This window comes from Spinacia oleracea, chromosome 3, assembly GCF_020520425.1.
Source record: "Spinacia oleracea cultivar Varoflay chromosome 3, BTI_SOV_V1, whole genome shotgun sequence".
NCBI classification, from domain to species: domain Eukaryota; kingdom Viridiplantae; phylum Streptophyta; class Magnoliopsida; order Caryophyllales; family Amaranthaceae; genus Spinacia; species Spinacia oleracea.
The window spans coordinates 118,644,022-118,661,177 of record NC_079489.1 but is presented as its reverse complement, the minus strand read 5'-3'; the positions used below and the strand labels follow the sequence as shown (position 1 = coordinate 118,661,177).

The 17,156-nt window shown below is 35.1% G+C and overlaps 1 protein-coding gene across 3 annotated transcripts; it reads left to right on the top strand.

Annotated features, from left to right (window-relative positions):
- Window positions 1–525: 525 nt before the first annotated feature.
- On the top strand, window positions 526–13,667 carry LOC110774768 (protein TONSOKU). 3 transcript variants are annotated; one of them, XM_021979355.2, is made up of 20 exons: window positions 529–1,030; window positions 2,697–3,491; window positions 4,678–4,854; window positions 5,133–5,224; window positions 5,842–5,940; window positions 7,300–7,763; window positions 7,842–7,885; window positions 7,991–8,116; window positions 8,554–8,701; window positions 9,491–9,610; window positions 9,963–10,063; window positions 10,149–10,272; window positions 10,612–10,724; window positions 11,016–11,127; window positions 11,323–11,427; window positions 11,508–11,574; window positions 11,655–11,775; window positions 11,877–12,047; window positions 12,712–12,829; window positions 12,920–13,667. In XM_021979355.2, exons 1-20 carry the CDS (start codon window positions 758–760, stop codon window positions 13,399–13,401), a joined length of 3,852 nt encoding a protein of 1,283 aa, XP_021835047.1. In that variant the 5' UTR covers window positions 529–757; the 3' UTR covers window positions 13,402–13,667. The 3 variants fall into 3 exon arrangements, with proteins under 3 accessions (XP_021835048.1, XP_021835047.1, XP_021835046.1); XM_021979354.2 differs by having other exon boundaries at window positions 7,979–8,116; XM_021979356.2 differs by lacking the exons at window positions 12,712–12,829; window positions 12,920–13,667 and having other exon boundaries at window positions 526–1,030; window positions 7,979–8,116; window positions 11,655–11,779; window positions 11,877–12,041.
- Window positions 13,668–17,156: the final 3,489 nt, after the last annotated feature.

Below are 17,156 nucleotides of genomic sequence, written 5' to 3'. Positions count from 1 at the left end.
GATTGTTTATTAGAAGAAGCTTATTGTATATTGCGACCTGTTGACTGTATATTACTTCTTCCATTTTTTATTATTATTGCACCATCTACCTTGGGCACAAGAATTAAGAAAGGAGGTAAAATGTGAGTGATTGACAAAAATACCCATGTGATTAAGTACAAGTTTTTATGTAAAGAACAAGTGGGGTTTGGTCCCCACCACCCATATAAGGATACAAATGTCATTTCATGTAGGTAAACTTGCTAAAAAAGGAAATGGTGCAATTAATATGCAACTTCCGAAAAAGGAAAACGGTGCAATAATAAAAAAAATGGAGGAAGTATATAGTTGTTGATGTATTATGAAAATACAATAATGACCGTACATGTGACCCATATTTGATGACATGTCACTGTACTTTAACTCACATTTAATGACATTTTCGTAATAAAAGCATCAACTATTTACGAAAATGCCATTTGATTGGAAAAAATTTCCAATCATTGAGATTAACTCGGAACGGCTCTTTATCCTTTTGAGTTTTGGCAGCCCATCTAAAAAAATTGCAACATGCAAAATTTTGGCGCGCGTTTCAATTTTTTGTTCACGCCTATACTCTCCTCCTCTTGTTCACTCCAAATTCCCAAATCAAAATTGCTGGAAAATTAGGGATTTCTAACCAAACCCAGAAAAATATCTTCAAGAGAACTCCGTCCAACCTAGAAATTCTGTTCACAAAATCTTACTCCAAACCCTAAAAAAATTCAATTTGCTTCCGATGGGGAAGAAAGATGCAGAGCTAACATCGGCAAAGAAGGCGTATAAAAGTGCGAAAGAGTTGGGGAATCGGAAAGAAGAAGCAAGGTGGGCAAATGTAATCGGTGATATTCTAAAAAACAAAGGTGAATATTGCGAAGCCCTAAGATGGATAAGGATTGATTATCAGATTTCTTCTGATTGTTTGCTTCTAAAAGATCGTCTTCCCGCTTGTCAATCCATGGGTGAACTCCATTTGCGCCTCGGTGATTATGTAAACGCCCTCCATTTTCAGGTACTTTCATCACACTCTCACTTCTTTTTCGAGGTTTTCGGTTTCAGAAGAAATCCTGATTTAGTGGCTTAAGAAATTATATTAATGGAGAGCTTAAATTAGATCATTGACCTATATGAACGATGAAAGTAGGAAAATTTAGTGCCAATATTTTCGGTTTTATTTCCCATTTTATGAGGTATTGTGATTTGGGAACTGTTCATGTGTATTTCATTATCACTGTTTGAATTTTTTGATTAATTTTCCATATGTTTTCATTTTTTTTATGAAAGGTCTACTCCGTATATGATTTTATGAAGTTCAACTAAGGCAATTTCTTTGGTAGCTCATTGAATTTTAGTTGTATACTTGTTTCTATTAGTGTAATGAAGTCAAATTAAGTAGAATCAAGAGATTATATTTACACTGTGTTTGGGAACCAAGTAAATTTGGAAATGTGAGCAAAACTAAAACTGTGGAAATCTGTATAAAAGCAAATCTGAAGAAATATGTAGAAATCACAAATTTTAATTTGTTTGGCTAATTATTATGGAAAACAAGAAAAATTGAAATATCTCATATATTTCACTTCTTTAATTTTGTTTTCCTCATATTTCCACAGTTTTTCCATCACTTTTGAAGGGAAAAGTGTGGAAAATAAAACAGGTAAAATATAACTAGTTGATTTCCACATATTTCCACAGATTTTATTTTCCTCACTTTTCCATTTAAATTACCAAACAAGCTAAAATTAAGAAATTAAAACTGTTGAAATTAATAGTTATATTTGTATTTCCCTGAGTTTCCATGGAAATGTCTTTACTGAATTCTTTAAGTTTATTTTTATTTTGTTTTAAAGAGATTCTCAATCTATACTAATATATTAAAAGGCGTTATGGAAAACGTCTATGTGCCACGTAGTACTCTTCCCTTTGCGGCACATCATTCACTCACCAAGTGGTATGTTATGTCATGGATAACCAAAAATCAATACAATGAGGTTTGAACTCTAGACCTCATGTATGAATGATAATTCTCATTACCATCTTAACCAACCACCACTTGTGGTTTATTTCTTCACATTAATTTATAAATAAATGTTAACATGAAGTCTAAACCAACTAAATTTTTATCTGATTTTTTATTTTCTATGGTATATTTAAAATAAAAATAAAAATAAAGAATTAGGACAACTATGAAGAAACATGATGTCATGAATCTCATAAGCATCAACTACAGAAATACCGTGCATGGCTGCTTATATCTAATTTGGTTGTTATTAATTTGAAGCACTTAGTTCCATTAGAAAACAAATTATACAAATTATAAGATGATCTAATAGAAAAATTATTTGGCATGATAAATGATGCGGTGTGTCTGTTTAGTTGACAAACTTAATTGGTGTTTTTCTCTTTATGGTATACATGCATTTCGTCAAATATTGAGCTCAAAAAAGATCTAAAATTTTAACTATTCAATGTAGCGATCGGGGCATCGCCCGGGCTACACACTAGTTCTTCAATTATAAATGGTTGATGTATTAGTGGCATTTCTTTTTTCGAAAATTCAGTAGAGTATTGGATTTGCTGTACTTTGTTTTTGTCTCCTTCAATTTTTAAGATTATTTGCTTTCGAAATTTCTTGCTAACTCTCAATTACTGCATTTTCTTCTCTGTTATTACTGTAGAAAGAACATTTACAGCTTGCCAAGGATGTAGATGATCTGGTTGAGCAGCAAAGAGCTACCACACAACTTGGACGTACATACCAAGAAATATTCAACAAAACAGAGGATCATTCTGCTCTACATAAGGCTAAAAAGTATTTCAAATCTGCTATGACTCTTGCTGGAACTCTCAAGGAGAATCCTCCGGATTCCAAATCTTCTTTTCTTAAGGAATATATTGATGCATATAATAATGTTGGAACTCTTGAAATAGACCTCGAAAACTTGGAAGAGGCTGAAAAAATTCTTACCAAAGGATTGGAGATATGTGATGAGGAGGAGGTGAGTGAAAATGATGATGGGCGCACCAGATTACATCATAACTTGGGATATGTCTATATGCAGCTAAGAATGTGGAAAAAGGCTAAACATCATATCAGGCAGGATATAAAGATATGTAAGAATATAGGTCATCGCCAAGGGGAGGCTAAAGGATATATTAATCTTGGGGAATTTCATAGCAAGGAACAGAAGTTTAACGACACCTTGGATAGCTACCAAATAGCTTTTAATCTGACAAAATCTTTGGAAGATGAAGATGCTTTGTCCCGCCAAATTGAGGAAAATATTCGAGTTGTGAAACAATTTATTAAAGTGACGGAGGAAATAAAAACAGAAGAGCAGAAGTTCAAGAAGTTACGACGTAGCATGACTATGGCCAAAGGCACTTCGGATGAAAGGAAGTGTTTGAGGCAGCTAATGAAATCTCTTGATTATCTGATCGAGAAAACAATTATTGTTTCTGACTGGAAAAAAGTAAGTGTCTAGTTTAATATTCTTTCATTGTACTCAATGCATGCAGTACATGCATCAATGGATTGATAAAAGTTACATGACATGATCTGAGAACTTTTCTGTTTGTGTGCTGAAGATTTAATTTTTCTTCATCTTCTTGAACATAACCTTTTGGGTTTGCAAATATTAAAGAAGGGGTGGTTTATTTTGATCCATAGTTGCCAAGAGGAGAAATGAAATGTCTCTAGATCCTGTCCTTATGGGCCGTCGAGTCGTTATCTACTGTCTAATTTGCTTTGGTTTTTTCCTGACTATTTTTTCAAGGTAATAGCAACCATATTAATGTACAAATTGGTTGGTTGTCCTGAAACATTACTTGGATGGGAAAGCAAGATAATGAAAATGTCATGTTGTTCAATACTTCTTAATTTCTGTAAGATAAAAAAATCCCTTGGAAGCTTCTGTAGTGCAAGCCAATAAACAGGCTCCATTACGTCCTCCCTGTGTTGTAGCTATCTTAGAGACCACCTGAGAACGTTCAAACTTTTCTCTTCGATAGCATAGGCCACAAAAGAGAGAAAAGGCATTATGTAGCTCGTAAGAGCGCTTTTCATTTCACTTGGAAGAACATGCCACAAATTTTATACTGTCATTCCTCAAATTTTTTAGTTTTTAATTTTTTTTTCCCTTTTCGCTTTCTTGCTATACTTGACTTTGTGCACTTTCCTTTCTTCCTGTAATTTGATCTGCAGTGCTTTTATTTATCCATAGATGGTTGTTACTATTCGTGGAAGTGATGAAACAATTGGTTGCATCTTTCTGCTCCCGGCTATATGTCCTCTCTCTTTATGCAGATGAAGTTCTTAATAAAGCTATGCTATCTGTTGTTTCCAACACAAATACAGAGTCTCTAATCTCTCTGGTTGTAAGAAAAAATTAATGTAGGTGGCTTATCATTTTCTTTAAGTTGTGTTCAGTTAGTATACATGTGTGAACATGGACCTGTGCTAGACTTGGACTTGGAAATCAGGTTTTCTACATGCTTGGACCTTCCGTGTAAGGACTCCAGAACCAGAGATACATAATTGTATAAACTTAAAGCCAATAATGTTTTTACTTATTAAGCCTGTGGAAGATACATAATCTTTTTAAGCTTGTTATGCGTTTGATAATTTTTGTTATCTTACTTTGGCACATTGTCTTTTAGCATCGAGATTTTGCAAAAATGAAGAAGAAAATTGCAACCGAACTATGTGACAAAGAAAAGCTGGCTGATGCATATTTGGTTGTTGGTGAGTCATACCAAAAGGTTAGGGAATTCCAGAAAGCTCGTAAATGGTTTACCAAAAGTTGGGAGATTTATAAAGTGATTGGTAATCTGGAGGTGAGTATATTTTTTTTAAAAACTAGTTGGTTCAGTTGTTCTTCATTTGCTTAAAATAGGATTATTTAACTATGTATGGAACCATAAGTCGGATGCATGAGATATTTAACCTTCTCTCTTCGTTGATTTTTTATTTGTTTTGTCGCATGAGTAGGGATTTTAGAACTTAGATCTTTTGTCTCTGGGTCTTTTTTAATGGTATTAAACTTGTTTCTCTTCTCATCAGAATCTAAAAAGCTTTGTTATCTTGTATGTAAATCGATCAATGGTGATTTCAGGGCCAAGCATTAGTAAAAATCAGTATGGGTGATATTTTGGATTCTGAAGGTGATTGGAAGGGTGCCTTAAGAGAATTTGAAGAAGGTTACAGGTATATCACTTGATCTGTATTCATTTTTTAAATGTTTGATGTCTATCGAACTTGTAATTTTAGTAAGGATTGAAGTATACGGTGGTCAAACTATGAATTCCTTGCCACGGAGCATTTTGACTTTCGTGGACTACTGTAATTGCTAGTTAAGTGGAATCCATTTTCAAAGAGTTTAATATGGATACATGAGTGACTTTTTTGAATAACTAATATAATTCTTCTGCGTGTTAGATACAAGAGGATTTTTTTATTTTTATGGGTGGCAACTGGCAACAAAATATATTAAGGCCTATACGTTCATTTCTCACACTATTTTCAAACAATAAACTTTAAGTTGGGGGTTTGTGACTTGATTGCATATGCTTTGCCTGGTGGTTCCAAGATGTTCATCTAAAGCATGTTAGAGTTAGAGGGTTAGAGAAACCATATGATCAAATCATATCAACTCTTTGCTACATTAGTTGGAAGTTGGAACAAAAAGATAAGGAAATTTTTTCATGTAGAACTTTTCTGCTGAAAGCCAGATCCTAAATATCAAACTGGCTCTTAATTACAAATATAAATGCATAATGTTTTTTTGAGTATCTGAATGCCTCATTATCTTTATGTTATTGCAGGATTGCTGTTCAATCAAAGAAAGTCCATACTCAAATATCTGCCTTGGAGAACATGCATTACAGCCACATGATTAGATTTGATAACGTTGATGAAGCTAGGTATTGCTATTCATTATGCATGACCATCGGTACATGCAATTTTCATATTGTATTATTTTTATTGTCTTTATTAACTAGGATATCTGGAAATGCATTAGTGTTGCATTTAATCGAATTTCAAGTTTACTTGACTACTTGGTGTGCATTGCATAAGTTCTTTTTGGAATCTCAGTCTTAAGCCAAATACATTTAAAAATCTTCTTTTCCTGTAGTAGGTAGAGGATTGTCCTGATTATATGCTGCTGCTCGTATGAGATAGAACAAATCTTAAGGTTTACCCAGAAAGAGGTTTGATGTCCCTGATCTAGACACATGGTCCTCTGCCTTTATTGTGAGAGGATGTGGAACTTTAATTATGGTGTGATTTCATGTGGAGCTTATCCGTGTAGGGTATTTTCTTTTACTATGAGTTTTTGCAGCCGAAGTTCAGGATTTAAAGATATTACTCAGCTGTTGCAAGTTGCTTCCCTGCGATTTTCATCTTATACAGCTAATCCTTTTGATTAGTGGAAGTGTGAGAGGAAGGCATACAAATCCTGTTACTAAAGCAAGGCATAAATGATAATAGTAATGGCCTACTCGATTTTCTGGCCAAGGGAAAATTTATTAGCTTTGCAGCTTTCCCTCACTCCAAGCAAAGATGGCAAATGAAAATCACTTTATATTTTCCTGCTCTGATTTCCCTACTCACTTTTTTATCCTTCTTTTTTTAATGTGTTGAGTTAAGAATGAGCTTCTCTAAGAAACTGAGGGGGGAAGGAGAGGATGATGACCCGCAAATTTCCTTCAATAGTTATTAAGATCTTTTGAATCAAAGTTCCTTCAATAGTTGTTAAGATTGTGATGAATGATAACTGAAAAGATAGATATACTTAGAGCAACCCCATTGGTCATAAAAAAAGATATGCTTGCAAAAAGTTAAAATATTTGAGCGGGTAGCCAACCATTGGTACATAAATTACGTAATCCGCTATCAAGATATTGTAGCTCTTTTGAGTAGGTAGCTGGCGGAAAAAAAAGTGGAAAAGGTAAATAAATAAAATATTTATAAGGAGCTACAAGGTATTGTAGTCAATCAATGGGAAACTTTGTAGCTTAAAAGCAGAAGCTAGAAATTTGATGGGGCAAATTTAGTTACACCACCTTGTAGCTAACCATTGGAGTTGCTCTATGACTGAGCAGACTTACTATCCACAATTTTCTTAGAGACATTGGAGGATTATGATGTGGAACGCTGTTGTTGACAGATCACTTTTTCTAGATGATCCTTTTCTTCTTCCATCTTGATTGAAATTTAGATTTTGCATGGCGTGATGGAGGCAATATTATTTTATATCTTAAATTGATGTTGCTTTTTAGGAAATTGAAGCTTGAGATAGAGAACTTGCAGACTTTAATGAACAGTGAGCAGGAACTACATACAACCCTTGGGGATAGTTGCTCTGAAACAGAAACTGAGGGAAATGACAGTCTCTCTGAGAATAGGTTTGCAGACTGTGGATCTTCTCACAGTAGTGAAGTTCTTCCTGTGGGTAAACCTGTTTCGAGTGTTGAAGACATTGAAGATGATGAAGTATTGAGTTCACTTTCCCGTTGTAAAAAGTTACAGAAACTAGAAACAGACAGTCAAAAAAGGGTTAAAAGATTGTCCAGGAGAACTGAAGCATCTCCCCAAAACCTATCCGATTCTCTAGAAATTCCAATGCCAACTGTTGGCCGAAAACGTGCCCGTCTAGTCATTTCTGATGATGAAGAGGATGCACAATGCTCAAACGGAAGGCCGGATCCTATTCCATTAGAGTATAATGCTACATCGAATGAATGTGGGTAAACAGTTGTTTTGTACTTTCTGTCACTTTCAAGATACTGAACACTAAATTTTATTTCTTAACTACTTACAGCGAAGAGTAGGAGCAATCATCTTGATTCAGCCCGTGACCCGCAGGTAGTGGTTGGTTTTTTTAGTTACTCATCTTTTATAAAAACAAAATCTAGATTAAATGCTTTGCTCTATTCAGTTACCCTTTTTCTTTAACAGGATCTTGTACAGGATGATTGTAAACATGACACCAGTTCTTGCAATCTAGTTAATCATGAAGAAAGTTCATGTTCATATAAATCTAGCAAACCTGAAGAAGCTGCTCAAGGGAGTCTCAAACCTTTAGCTGACAAAAAGGTATTCAGTGACTTGTCTTGAATACACATTTCGTCACTGATGCATACAGGAAATTATGCTTTATATTTTTTAGTAGACTCTATTAGGTCACTGTTTTATAAGCCTAAAATCCCGAAGCCAAGTTGCATGACTGCATGAGGATCTGACTAACCATGCTTGTGGCAAAAAGAAATTTAGGCAAAGCGATTGAATTAGTTGAAGCCTATTGATAAGATTAAATGTAATTCACACCCTGATACCACCAATAAGGCAATAAAAGTCACAAGTTGATGGAGACTGTTCAAGAGTTTTCACAGATTATCAGTCATTCAACATGGTTTTAAATTGAGCATTCGTGTTGTAGTAAAGAGAGGACATATTGCATGAGTTAATGAAATTACGTGTTTACATATTGTATTATATGATAAATTTTTCTCAACCTTTTTTGTTTCTTTCAGTATGGCATTAGAATGAAATTCGAAGATGTCTCGGTGTGCTTTGAAGCACAGCCAAGTGTGTTTGCTGGTGAATTTGATATTGAAGCCTTGAAGGTTCAAGCAGCCTGCTCCTACTACTTGCAGTTATCTTCACAAAGGAAGTCCAGTGGTAGGAAAATCATGCAAATCTGCAACTCTATTCTTGCAGGACCATGATGATCGAAATAACCATGAAATTAAGAATTTCAAAATTATGGATTGATGGAGTTAATTGTCAGATAAAATAATCTATCCAATATCCATGAAAGGTTTCTGTAATTCCATTCAGCTCATTTCCTGCCTTTGGGTCTTTAGGGTAGGTGGAGAATTCCCATGTTATGATAAAGAAACCAAAATTTAAGGTATTATTTGCATGTTCTATATGTATAAAGTGGTAGATACTGGAACAAGGAACTTTGATCAAAGTTCAACCACACCCACTTTGTAGATCTCTCTTTATCTTTTACAAGAACTTGTAGTGCTTTTTGGGTCGACATTATTTTCATAGGAGGTTAGGAAGGGGGAAGGAAGACTTATGTGGGAAGTAGAAATTCCCACAAGACATGAGAAAATACTACCTCCTCCCCCATTCCTCGCACTTCATACATGAATTCCTTGAAAGTCCAAATTCCCTAGTGTCAACTACACATGTGAAGCCCATTCCCTGGAAGTATATATGGGAAATAAATTCCTGGGAAGTGCAACTTCATGAGCGAATTTGTTCCTAAATAAACTAATTAACCGATTGTTTGATGTGCTGGAGAATATAGGGTTTCTAAACTATAGCATGACAGACTTTCACATGCCTTTTTTATTTATTTATGGAAGATATTAATATCCTTCAAGGTCGTGGAATGATTCATGGTATCTTTAACTTTGCAATATGAAGATGGCTATTAACACATTTATGTTGTTCCAGGCCTGCTGCCAATCATTGACAATTTGAAAGTTGGGGAGCAGATTCTGGCTACTAATTACACAATGGAAACTCTTTTGATTGAAACTCAGGGAGGAGGTTCAATAGAAGCTTCCCTTAATGGTATGCCCTGAGGATCTTCATGCATGCTCATCTTGCCTCTCTGGCATGCCAACTTAGCTTGATGTATATGTTGAGTTTATTTTTTTGCTCACTACATGGCTTGCGTTTTTTAAGTTTATTGTCCACAGAGTTCTCTAATACATTGTTCTACTAGATTTTTCTTTTCTTTCTCCTCTAATGATCGTTTCTGCTGCCTCTTTAGATATCTAATCATTATATTCTCTTTTGCACAACACAATAATTATGTGGACACATATTTCAGTACATTTTTTATGCATGTATTAGATACAATTATGATGTGGCGTACCTGCTAACGGCTAACCACTTGTGAACTTCTTACAAACATTTACAGGATGGGTGCAGAAGAGATTGATAAAAATGTATGTTGACTGTTGCCAGATGTTAGGTGAGCCACCTAATATGAAGCTGCTTATGAAGTTGTATAATTTAAAGGTGAGGCATACTGCGGTTAGAACTTAGAAGTACACTACCCTATCCTCATTTCCTTTCCATTTGACGCTTTATTTGCTTGTCTCAGATTTCTGAGGATGAAGTTATAGTGTCTGATTGTGAGCTTCAAGATATGTCAGTAGTTCCCCTACTGGATGCTTTGAGTGCCCACCAAACTATTTCCATGTTGAATCTTTCTCATAATATGCTAGGTAACTACATCTATGACATGGCTGAAATTGTACTCTGTCTATCCCAAAATTCTGTTTACTGACATTAGTCACTTACAATATTCACATTAACATTAGAGTCAAAAGTCTCAACTCACAAGTATCACAAAATAGTGAGGCATTTGACTCCATTGGAAATGAGACAGACTGTGAACAGTAATCTGAGTCAAAACTCAACAAATATCAAAAGTGATAAGATATTGGGAACAGAAGTAGAGCCTTACATCTAGATTTTTAATGTCTGTCATTTTCTGGTCAGATATCAATTGACTGTTGTAGGCATTGTAGCAATTTTTTGCTTTATCTGTTTTCTGTCTTCAGGGAATGCAACAATGGAGAGACTCAAACAAGCATTGACATTATCAGGTCAGAAATATGGGGCTTTGGTGTTAGATCTGCACTGCAATTTGTTTGGGCCAACTGCTTTATTTCAGGTAACCTTTAATTAAAGAAAGTTATTCTTTCATACACTTGGTTTTGTACTTCTCTCCCTTTACCTATTTGTGTTTCTGCAATTAGCAGTAGGGGTATAGTCATGGAACCTTAATTCATATTGGAAGACTAAGAAGTTTCTATACTGTCAATCGTCAAGTATCTTAAGATAGTTTGTTGTGACTTATAAAAAATTAAAGGAGCCTGGTGGGCAATGTTGTTGCATCACTTTGCTTGGCATTCTATCTTTCTTTCTATCATTTGATATTTTAAAAATTCTCTTGGATTCCCAGATTTGTGAGTGCCCTGTGCTCTTTAGTCGGTTAGAAGTTCTTAACATCTCTGGAAACCGTCTGACAGATGCCTGTGGAACTTACCTGTCCACCATATTGTGCAACTGCAAAGGTGAAACTGTTATTCTTTTCCTGTTCTGATTTTGCTTCACTAATCACATGAACTAATAACAAAAGGGCATTGAAGGTCGGTATTTGGCTTTTGCTTCTGCTTTGCTCACTATAGTCACTTTGCAGCTGTGTGCAAAATGTGGAGATTATGTCTTCGTCCAATGCTCAAATATTTTCTCTTGGTCCTCCCATGCAGGTCTCTATAGTCTGAATATTGAACGATGCTCTATCACATCCAGAACAATTCAAACAGTTGCAGATGCATTGGATTATGGTTCTATACTGTCACAGCTTTCCGTGGGTAAATGACTTGCTCAAGGTGTTAAGTTGGATCTTCATCTTTGATTGAACTTCTGACTTACTTTACTTTTTGTTTGGCAGGACATAACAACCCTATATCTGGTAGCTCTTTAGCCAACCTATTAGGGAAACTTGTAAAGCTTGAAAGGTGTAGTTTCATTCTTATTCCCAGCTGTCATTCTGATTCTTAACTCAGATAAATGTATCGTGAATTTTGTTGTTTTTTAGGTTTTCGGAATTGAGTCTGGACGGGATAAAGCTTAATAAGCATGCACTTGACAGTGTGTGTCAACTTTCCAGATCTTCATGTCTATCAGGTCTCATGCTTGGTGCAACAAATATTGGTTCTGTAAGTAGGTTTTATCACTGCAAACTTGATCATGTTGTATTGGTATTGGCGTACTGCCGCTGTTCTCCTTACACCATGTCTTGGCTGTTGCTAATTTACAGGATGGAGCATTGAAGTTGTCTGAGTCTTTGTTCCATGAGACCCAAGAGCTAGCAAAGTTGAACCTTTCATATTGTGGACTTAGACCGAATTACTTTGAAAGACTAAAGCTATTTCCTGCAGTCTTGAATATACTCGAGTTGAACCTTGCCGGAAATCCCATTACATCAGAGGTTTGCTTCAAGCCTTCAACTTCATGCTTATATCTGTTAACTGTAAGTCTGTAATCCATCTGTCAAGAGACAAATATTGTCCTTTAATAAAATAAAAAATCAGTCATTTTTACTGGATTCAACAACCAACACCTAGTACAAGTCCTTCTGATTTAGGGTCTAGAGAGTTTGCATCATAATCTTGTTATTGGGTTATTAGAGACTTTTAACTGGATGACTGCCTGACTGGAATATTATTTATTACATTTCCTTTTGGTCTTTCAGCGGATATTCGATTCTCCTTTCCATTTTCTGAAGTTCAGGGCAGGGGTATCACCCAGGTCCATGTACGTAACATTTTCTTGGGGTAAAAGGCACTATAAAGTAGGAACTAAAACAGGCTCTTAGAATAGAAAGAAGAAATAGAGGGGAAAACAAAAAGGAGGATAGAAAAAACTGTCATTCTTTGAACCGAGTTTAAAAATAGGTAGATTTTATTGCATAGGGATGCAAGAATCACATAGCTAATATTTACTTCTCATGGTCGTCCTTAGGGTAAGAGACCCTCTCTGTGATTCTGTTAAAGGTGCAATCAACCTATGTCAACCAGTAGAATGAGTAGGTGCAATTACTGACGAGTTTGTCAAAAAAAACACAAGCTCATTGATCGGAAATTTTAATGTAGGGTGGAAATGCATTAGCATCATTACTTGCGAATCCCGAATGCAGTGTAAAACTTTTGCTGCTCAACAAGTGCCACCTTGGTCTCAGTGGGGTTATCCATATCATCAAGTCACTCTCTGGTTAGAATCATTAACTTATCAACTTTTCTTCCAAATTCTTGTTTCATTCACAAACCAATCCTTGATATAATTGTTTGAATGTTTTTAAAGAGAACGAGTCACTCGAGGAACTCAATCTCGCTGGCAATGTTGAGCAAGAACAATATCAATTAGGAAATGATATAATAGGCGAAAAGGATCCAGAAGCATTACACACTGAAAATAAACTTGAAGATCCTCCTGCAAACGAGCAACCAGGAGAAGACGCCTTCAATCAGTTAATAGTAGCTGATAGTTACGAAACTGATTCAAGAATTAAGAATTCTGATATACAACTTGCTGATACCTGTAATAGTCAAGAAAACCAAAGCATTAAGGAACTATCAGCTGCCATCAGCAATGCAAAATGTTTGGAATTACTCGACCTCAGCAACAACGGCTTCTCAGTTAAAGTAGCTGATACGTTCTACACTGCCTGGTGTTCTTGTACAAGAGCAGGTGTACCTCGCAGGCATGTTAATGGTCAGTTACTTCACTTATCTACACAGGAAAAGATTTGTTGTGGAGTTAAACCTTGCTGTCGAAAGAACTAATTCTGTAAACTGAAACTTGGTACTTTTCAAATGTGCATAACTGTATACTGTATTATTTATAATGTCCTGCATCTTGTAGGATTATTATTTAGTTGAAGCTTTACATAATTAAGGAATTAGGAGCTCTTTGCAATACTGTATATAAGCTATGAAGTGTGTACTTTGAAATTCCTTCACAATAGTATTCAAATTTCAGAACTAGTTCTAGAAGTTGGAATGTTGGATCGATAAATTTCACTGTCTTTCCTCAGGCTTCTTGTTTATTAGTTTTCAATTATTATGACGTTTCTGAAAAGGGGGGTACGGTGCAATTTTTTTTAAACGGAGGTGGTATATGGTTCTATACAATTTATTTTTGTTTGAAATTAAGGTGTTTTAGAAAATTCTACGACTGCATTGGTAAGGGCAAAAAGTTTCAATTTACCATAATTTTTTTTGGCTAAATAAGATTCACTGTTTGTAAGATTAGAAGGATATTGCAGTGAACTCAGCTCATTTTAATTTATTTTCTCATTTTTAAATTTAAGCATTAATAGTTTTACTTATAGGGGTTGTGTGGTTGACATGGGAATTTAATTCCTATAGGAAGTTGCAATTCAAGGGAAATTACTTCCCTTGTTAAATTCATGGGAATTTCCTTAATTTGTTTGGTTGACAACATGGGAATTAGAAATTCCCATGAATTTTGATTGACCAAGGGGGAGCTAGGTAATTAACTTCCTATGTTTTGTAGGGATTCCAACTTCCCATGAATTCCAACTTCCTCCATTTTTACTTTTTTATGTCAACCAAACAACTATACTATCTATAAATTCCCATGAATTTCCACTTCCCCCCATTTTTATGTCAACCAAACAACCCCATAGTGTTATATTTAACTTGTCATATCAACAATTGATGGTGTGATGTGTACACTTATTGGTTTATATTTTCCAATCTAACCTAGTTATCATGTGAAATGGTAACAACCTAAGCTGTGAAAATGGATTACGTTGTGGGTTATTTACACTGATATTCTATTTCCCAAACCTTGTTAAAGATAAAGACTTGAGAGTAGGGGTGTCAAATTGGGTCATCGGTTTGGTTTCGGTTCGGGTTCATCGGTTCGGGTTGAAACCGGTGTATTTTGCTATCAGTTCGGTTCGGGTCGGGTTGAAAAATGAACGGTTCGGTTCGGGTTATGTGGTACGGGTTCATATCGGGTCGGGTTCATAACGGGTCGGGTTCGTATCGGTCGGGTTCATATCGGGTCGGTTCATGTTTGGTCGGGTCATACACGGGTTAATCCGGGTTGATATCGGTTCGAGTTCATATCGGGTCGGGTTCATAACAAGCCGGGTTCATATCGGGTCGGGTTCATACCGGGTCGGGTCAGATCGGGTCGGTTTGTAGCCGGGTCGGGTCAATTTGGTTCGGTTTGTTAACGGGTTTAGCCGGATTGTAATCGGGTCGGATTCATATCGGGTCGGGTTCATATCGGGTCAGGTTCATGTTTAGTCAGACCAATTCGGATACAAATTACAAAGAATGTCGAGTTATTACTAAAATCACAATTTTCAATACGTTTATACTATAATATCTACATTATTAAAGCAAAATGATATGTAAAGAAGGCCATATATTTTGATTACGTGATTTATAACTAATGTTATTTTCTTTTTTGACGAACAACTAATGTAGTAATGTTCACTATCCAATTAATTTCATAAACTTAATTAAGAAAAGTCAGTCAATGTCTTTTATTATGTCATGTAATATTTACCAATCAAATGATTCAAATGGAATCAAAATCATCTATGCCCTCCCCCACCATGCCAGAGTATTACGAAACATGTATTGATGAGCTAAATACTAATAACGTAGTAATTAATAATCGATAATGATGAATTAATACGTAATGAATTTGTAAAGTTTGTAAATACAAGTTTGTCATACATTTATATTGGTTTAAACAACAACGAGACTAACATGTTCATTAACGAAACGAGACAAACAAGTTCAATTGTTAATGAATTAAATCGATTTTATTAAAATAGCATAGTTTTTCGATTAGTTCTTATGTTACAAGCTTATAAGCTTATAAGGTATTGAATTAGATCAATTTAGTTTAATGATTGATTAGACGATTAGTCAGTTGAATACGAGTCAATAAAAGAGTGCACATTCAATTCTACGAGACAATAACTATACAGTAATATAGCTATTTTGGAAATACATCTAATAAAGAACAATATGTTAAATGATAACATGTTTAGTTACTTAGTCGGTTGATAAACAACAGTTCGAATACTCGGTTGAACAACGCACATTGAAATCTTTGGTTTATAAAGGTTTAAGAAGTACAATTACTTACGAATTATATCATTTGATATCTTAGCATTTCGGTTCTGTTTGGTTTGACATAAAACATTTCAAGTAAAAACTTATTTTTGAGGCGGGTTATGAACGGTTTGAATTAAACGGGGTGTAATCGGGTTACGGGTTGTAAACGGTTCGGGTTGTAAACGGTCCGGGTTGAAACGGTTCGGGTTGTAAACGGTTCGGGTTGAAACAGTTCGGGTTGTGAACGGGTTTTCCCCGGGTTGAAACGGTTCGGGTTGAAATAAATCGGGTCATTAACGGTTTTCGGGTCCATTCGGTTCGGGTAGAAACGGTTTCGGGTTGACGCATGACGGTTTGTTATCGGGTAACAGTTCTTAATCGGTTTAATATTTTCGAGACGGTTCGGGTTCGGGTTGAATGTTATCGGTTCGGTTAGTTTTCGGGTTCCAACTAACGGGTTATTAACGGTTCGAGTTCTTAACGAATCGGATTAACCCAGCGGGTTCAACGGTTCGGGTTGAGATTTGGCAGCCCTACTTGAGAGAGAACCTTCGGATAATATAGAAATTAGAAAGAGTAATATCTCAAAAAGTAACTTTTAATACTTCCCTATTCTCTACATATCATACTATTTGGGTTTTTACATTATTTATTTTCTACACATTTGGTCATCTTTTGTGATTTATATGTAACCAAAACTATATTCAGTAAAAGGAACAAATTTTGGAGTTTTAATAAAAAATGGAAGCCAGAGGAAGACCAATCCACGACCATCAAGAAGTGCGCGTCTAGGTGAAGTTGGATTTACCACTAGTCCAATTATAGAGTATTGGAACAAAGATGTTAGCATTTTATATTTACTTAATATAGAGTAGATTAGATTCCTTGCAGTCGTGCATGCACGGATTATGAACAGTTTGCATAATTACAAACTTTTCAATATAATCATTTAAATTTATTCATCTAATATGCATATTATATGTGTATAATATGCAAATGTGACCAACATATCGAGTGAATACGTTTTCCACTATTAATATACCGATTTGACTAAAATATTACCAAAAAATATTTAGCAAAATTATTATTGCGTAGTATCTATTATCGCCATAATTATAAACTAATATTTTTTCCATAAATAAATAGTTTATAAAAAATGATAGAGAATAAAAATAAAATAAAACAATTTTTTTTAAGAATATGTACTAGATTACTATCCCCGCTAATATGACTAGGCCCATCAAAAAATGAAGTTGATTACTAGGCCCATCAAAAAATCAACTTCATGTTTGTGTATGGAAACAAATGTTAGCGGGGATAGTAATCTAGTACATATTATGGTATTTCACAAGGGAAGTGACTGTGTCATTTCTGATGTCTATTTTAGTCAAAAGTAATAGATTAAAGTAATTCACCGCCCAATTAGTTAATCT

Coding starts and splice junctions, on each gene's coding strand:
- LOC110774768 (XM_021979354.2), top strand. CDS start 758: ATGGGGAAGAAAGATGCAGAGCTAACATCGGCAAAGAAGGCGTATAAA. Junction 7,886..7,978: donor ATTCAGCCCGTGACCCGCAG/GTAGTGGTTGGT, acceptor TTTCTTTAACAG/GATCTTGTACAGGATGATTG. Junction 10,725..11,015: donor GGCCAACTGCTTTATTTCAG/GTAACCTTTAAT, acceptor TTGGATTCCCAG/ATTTGTGAGTGCCCTGTGCT.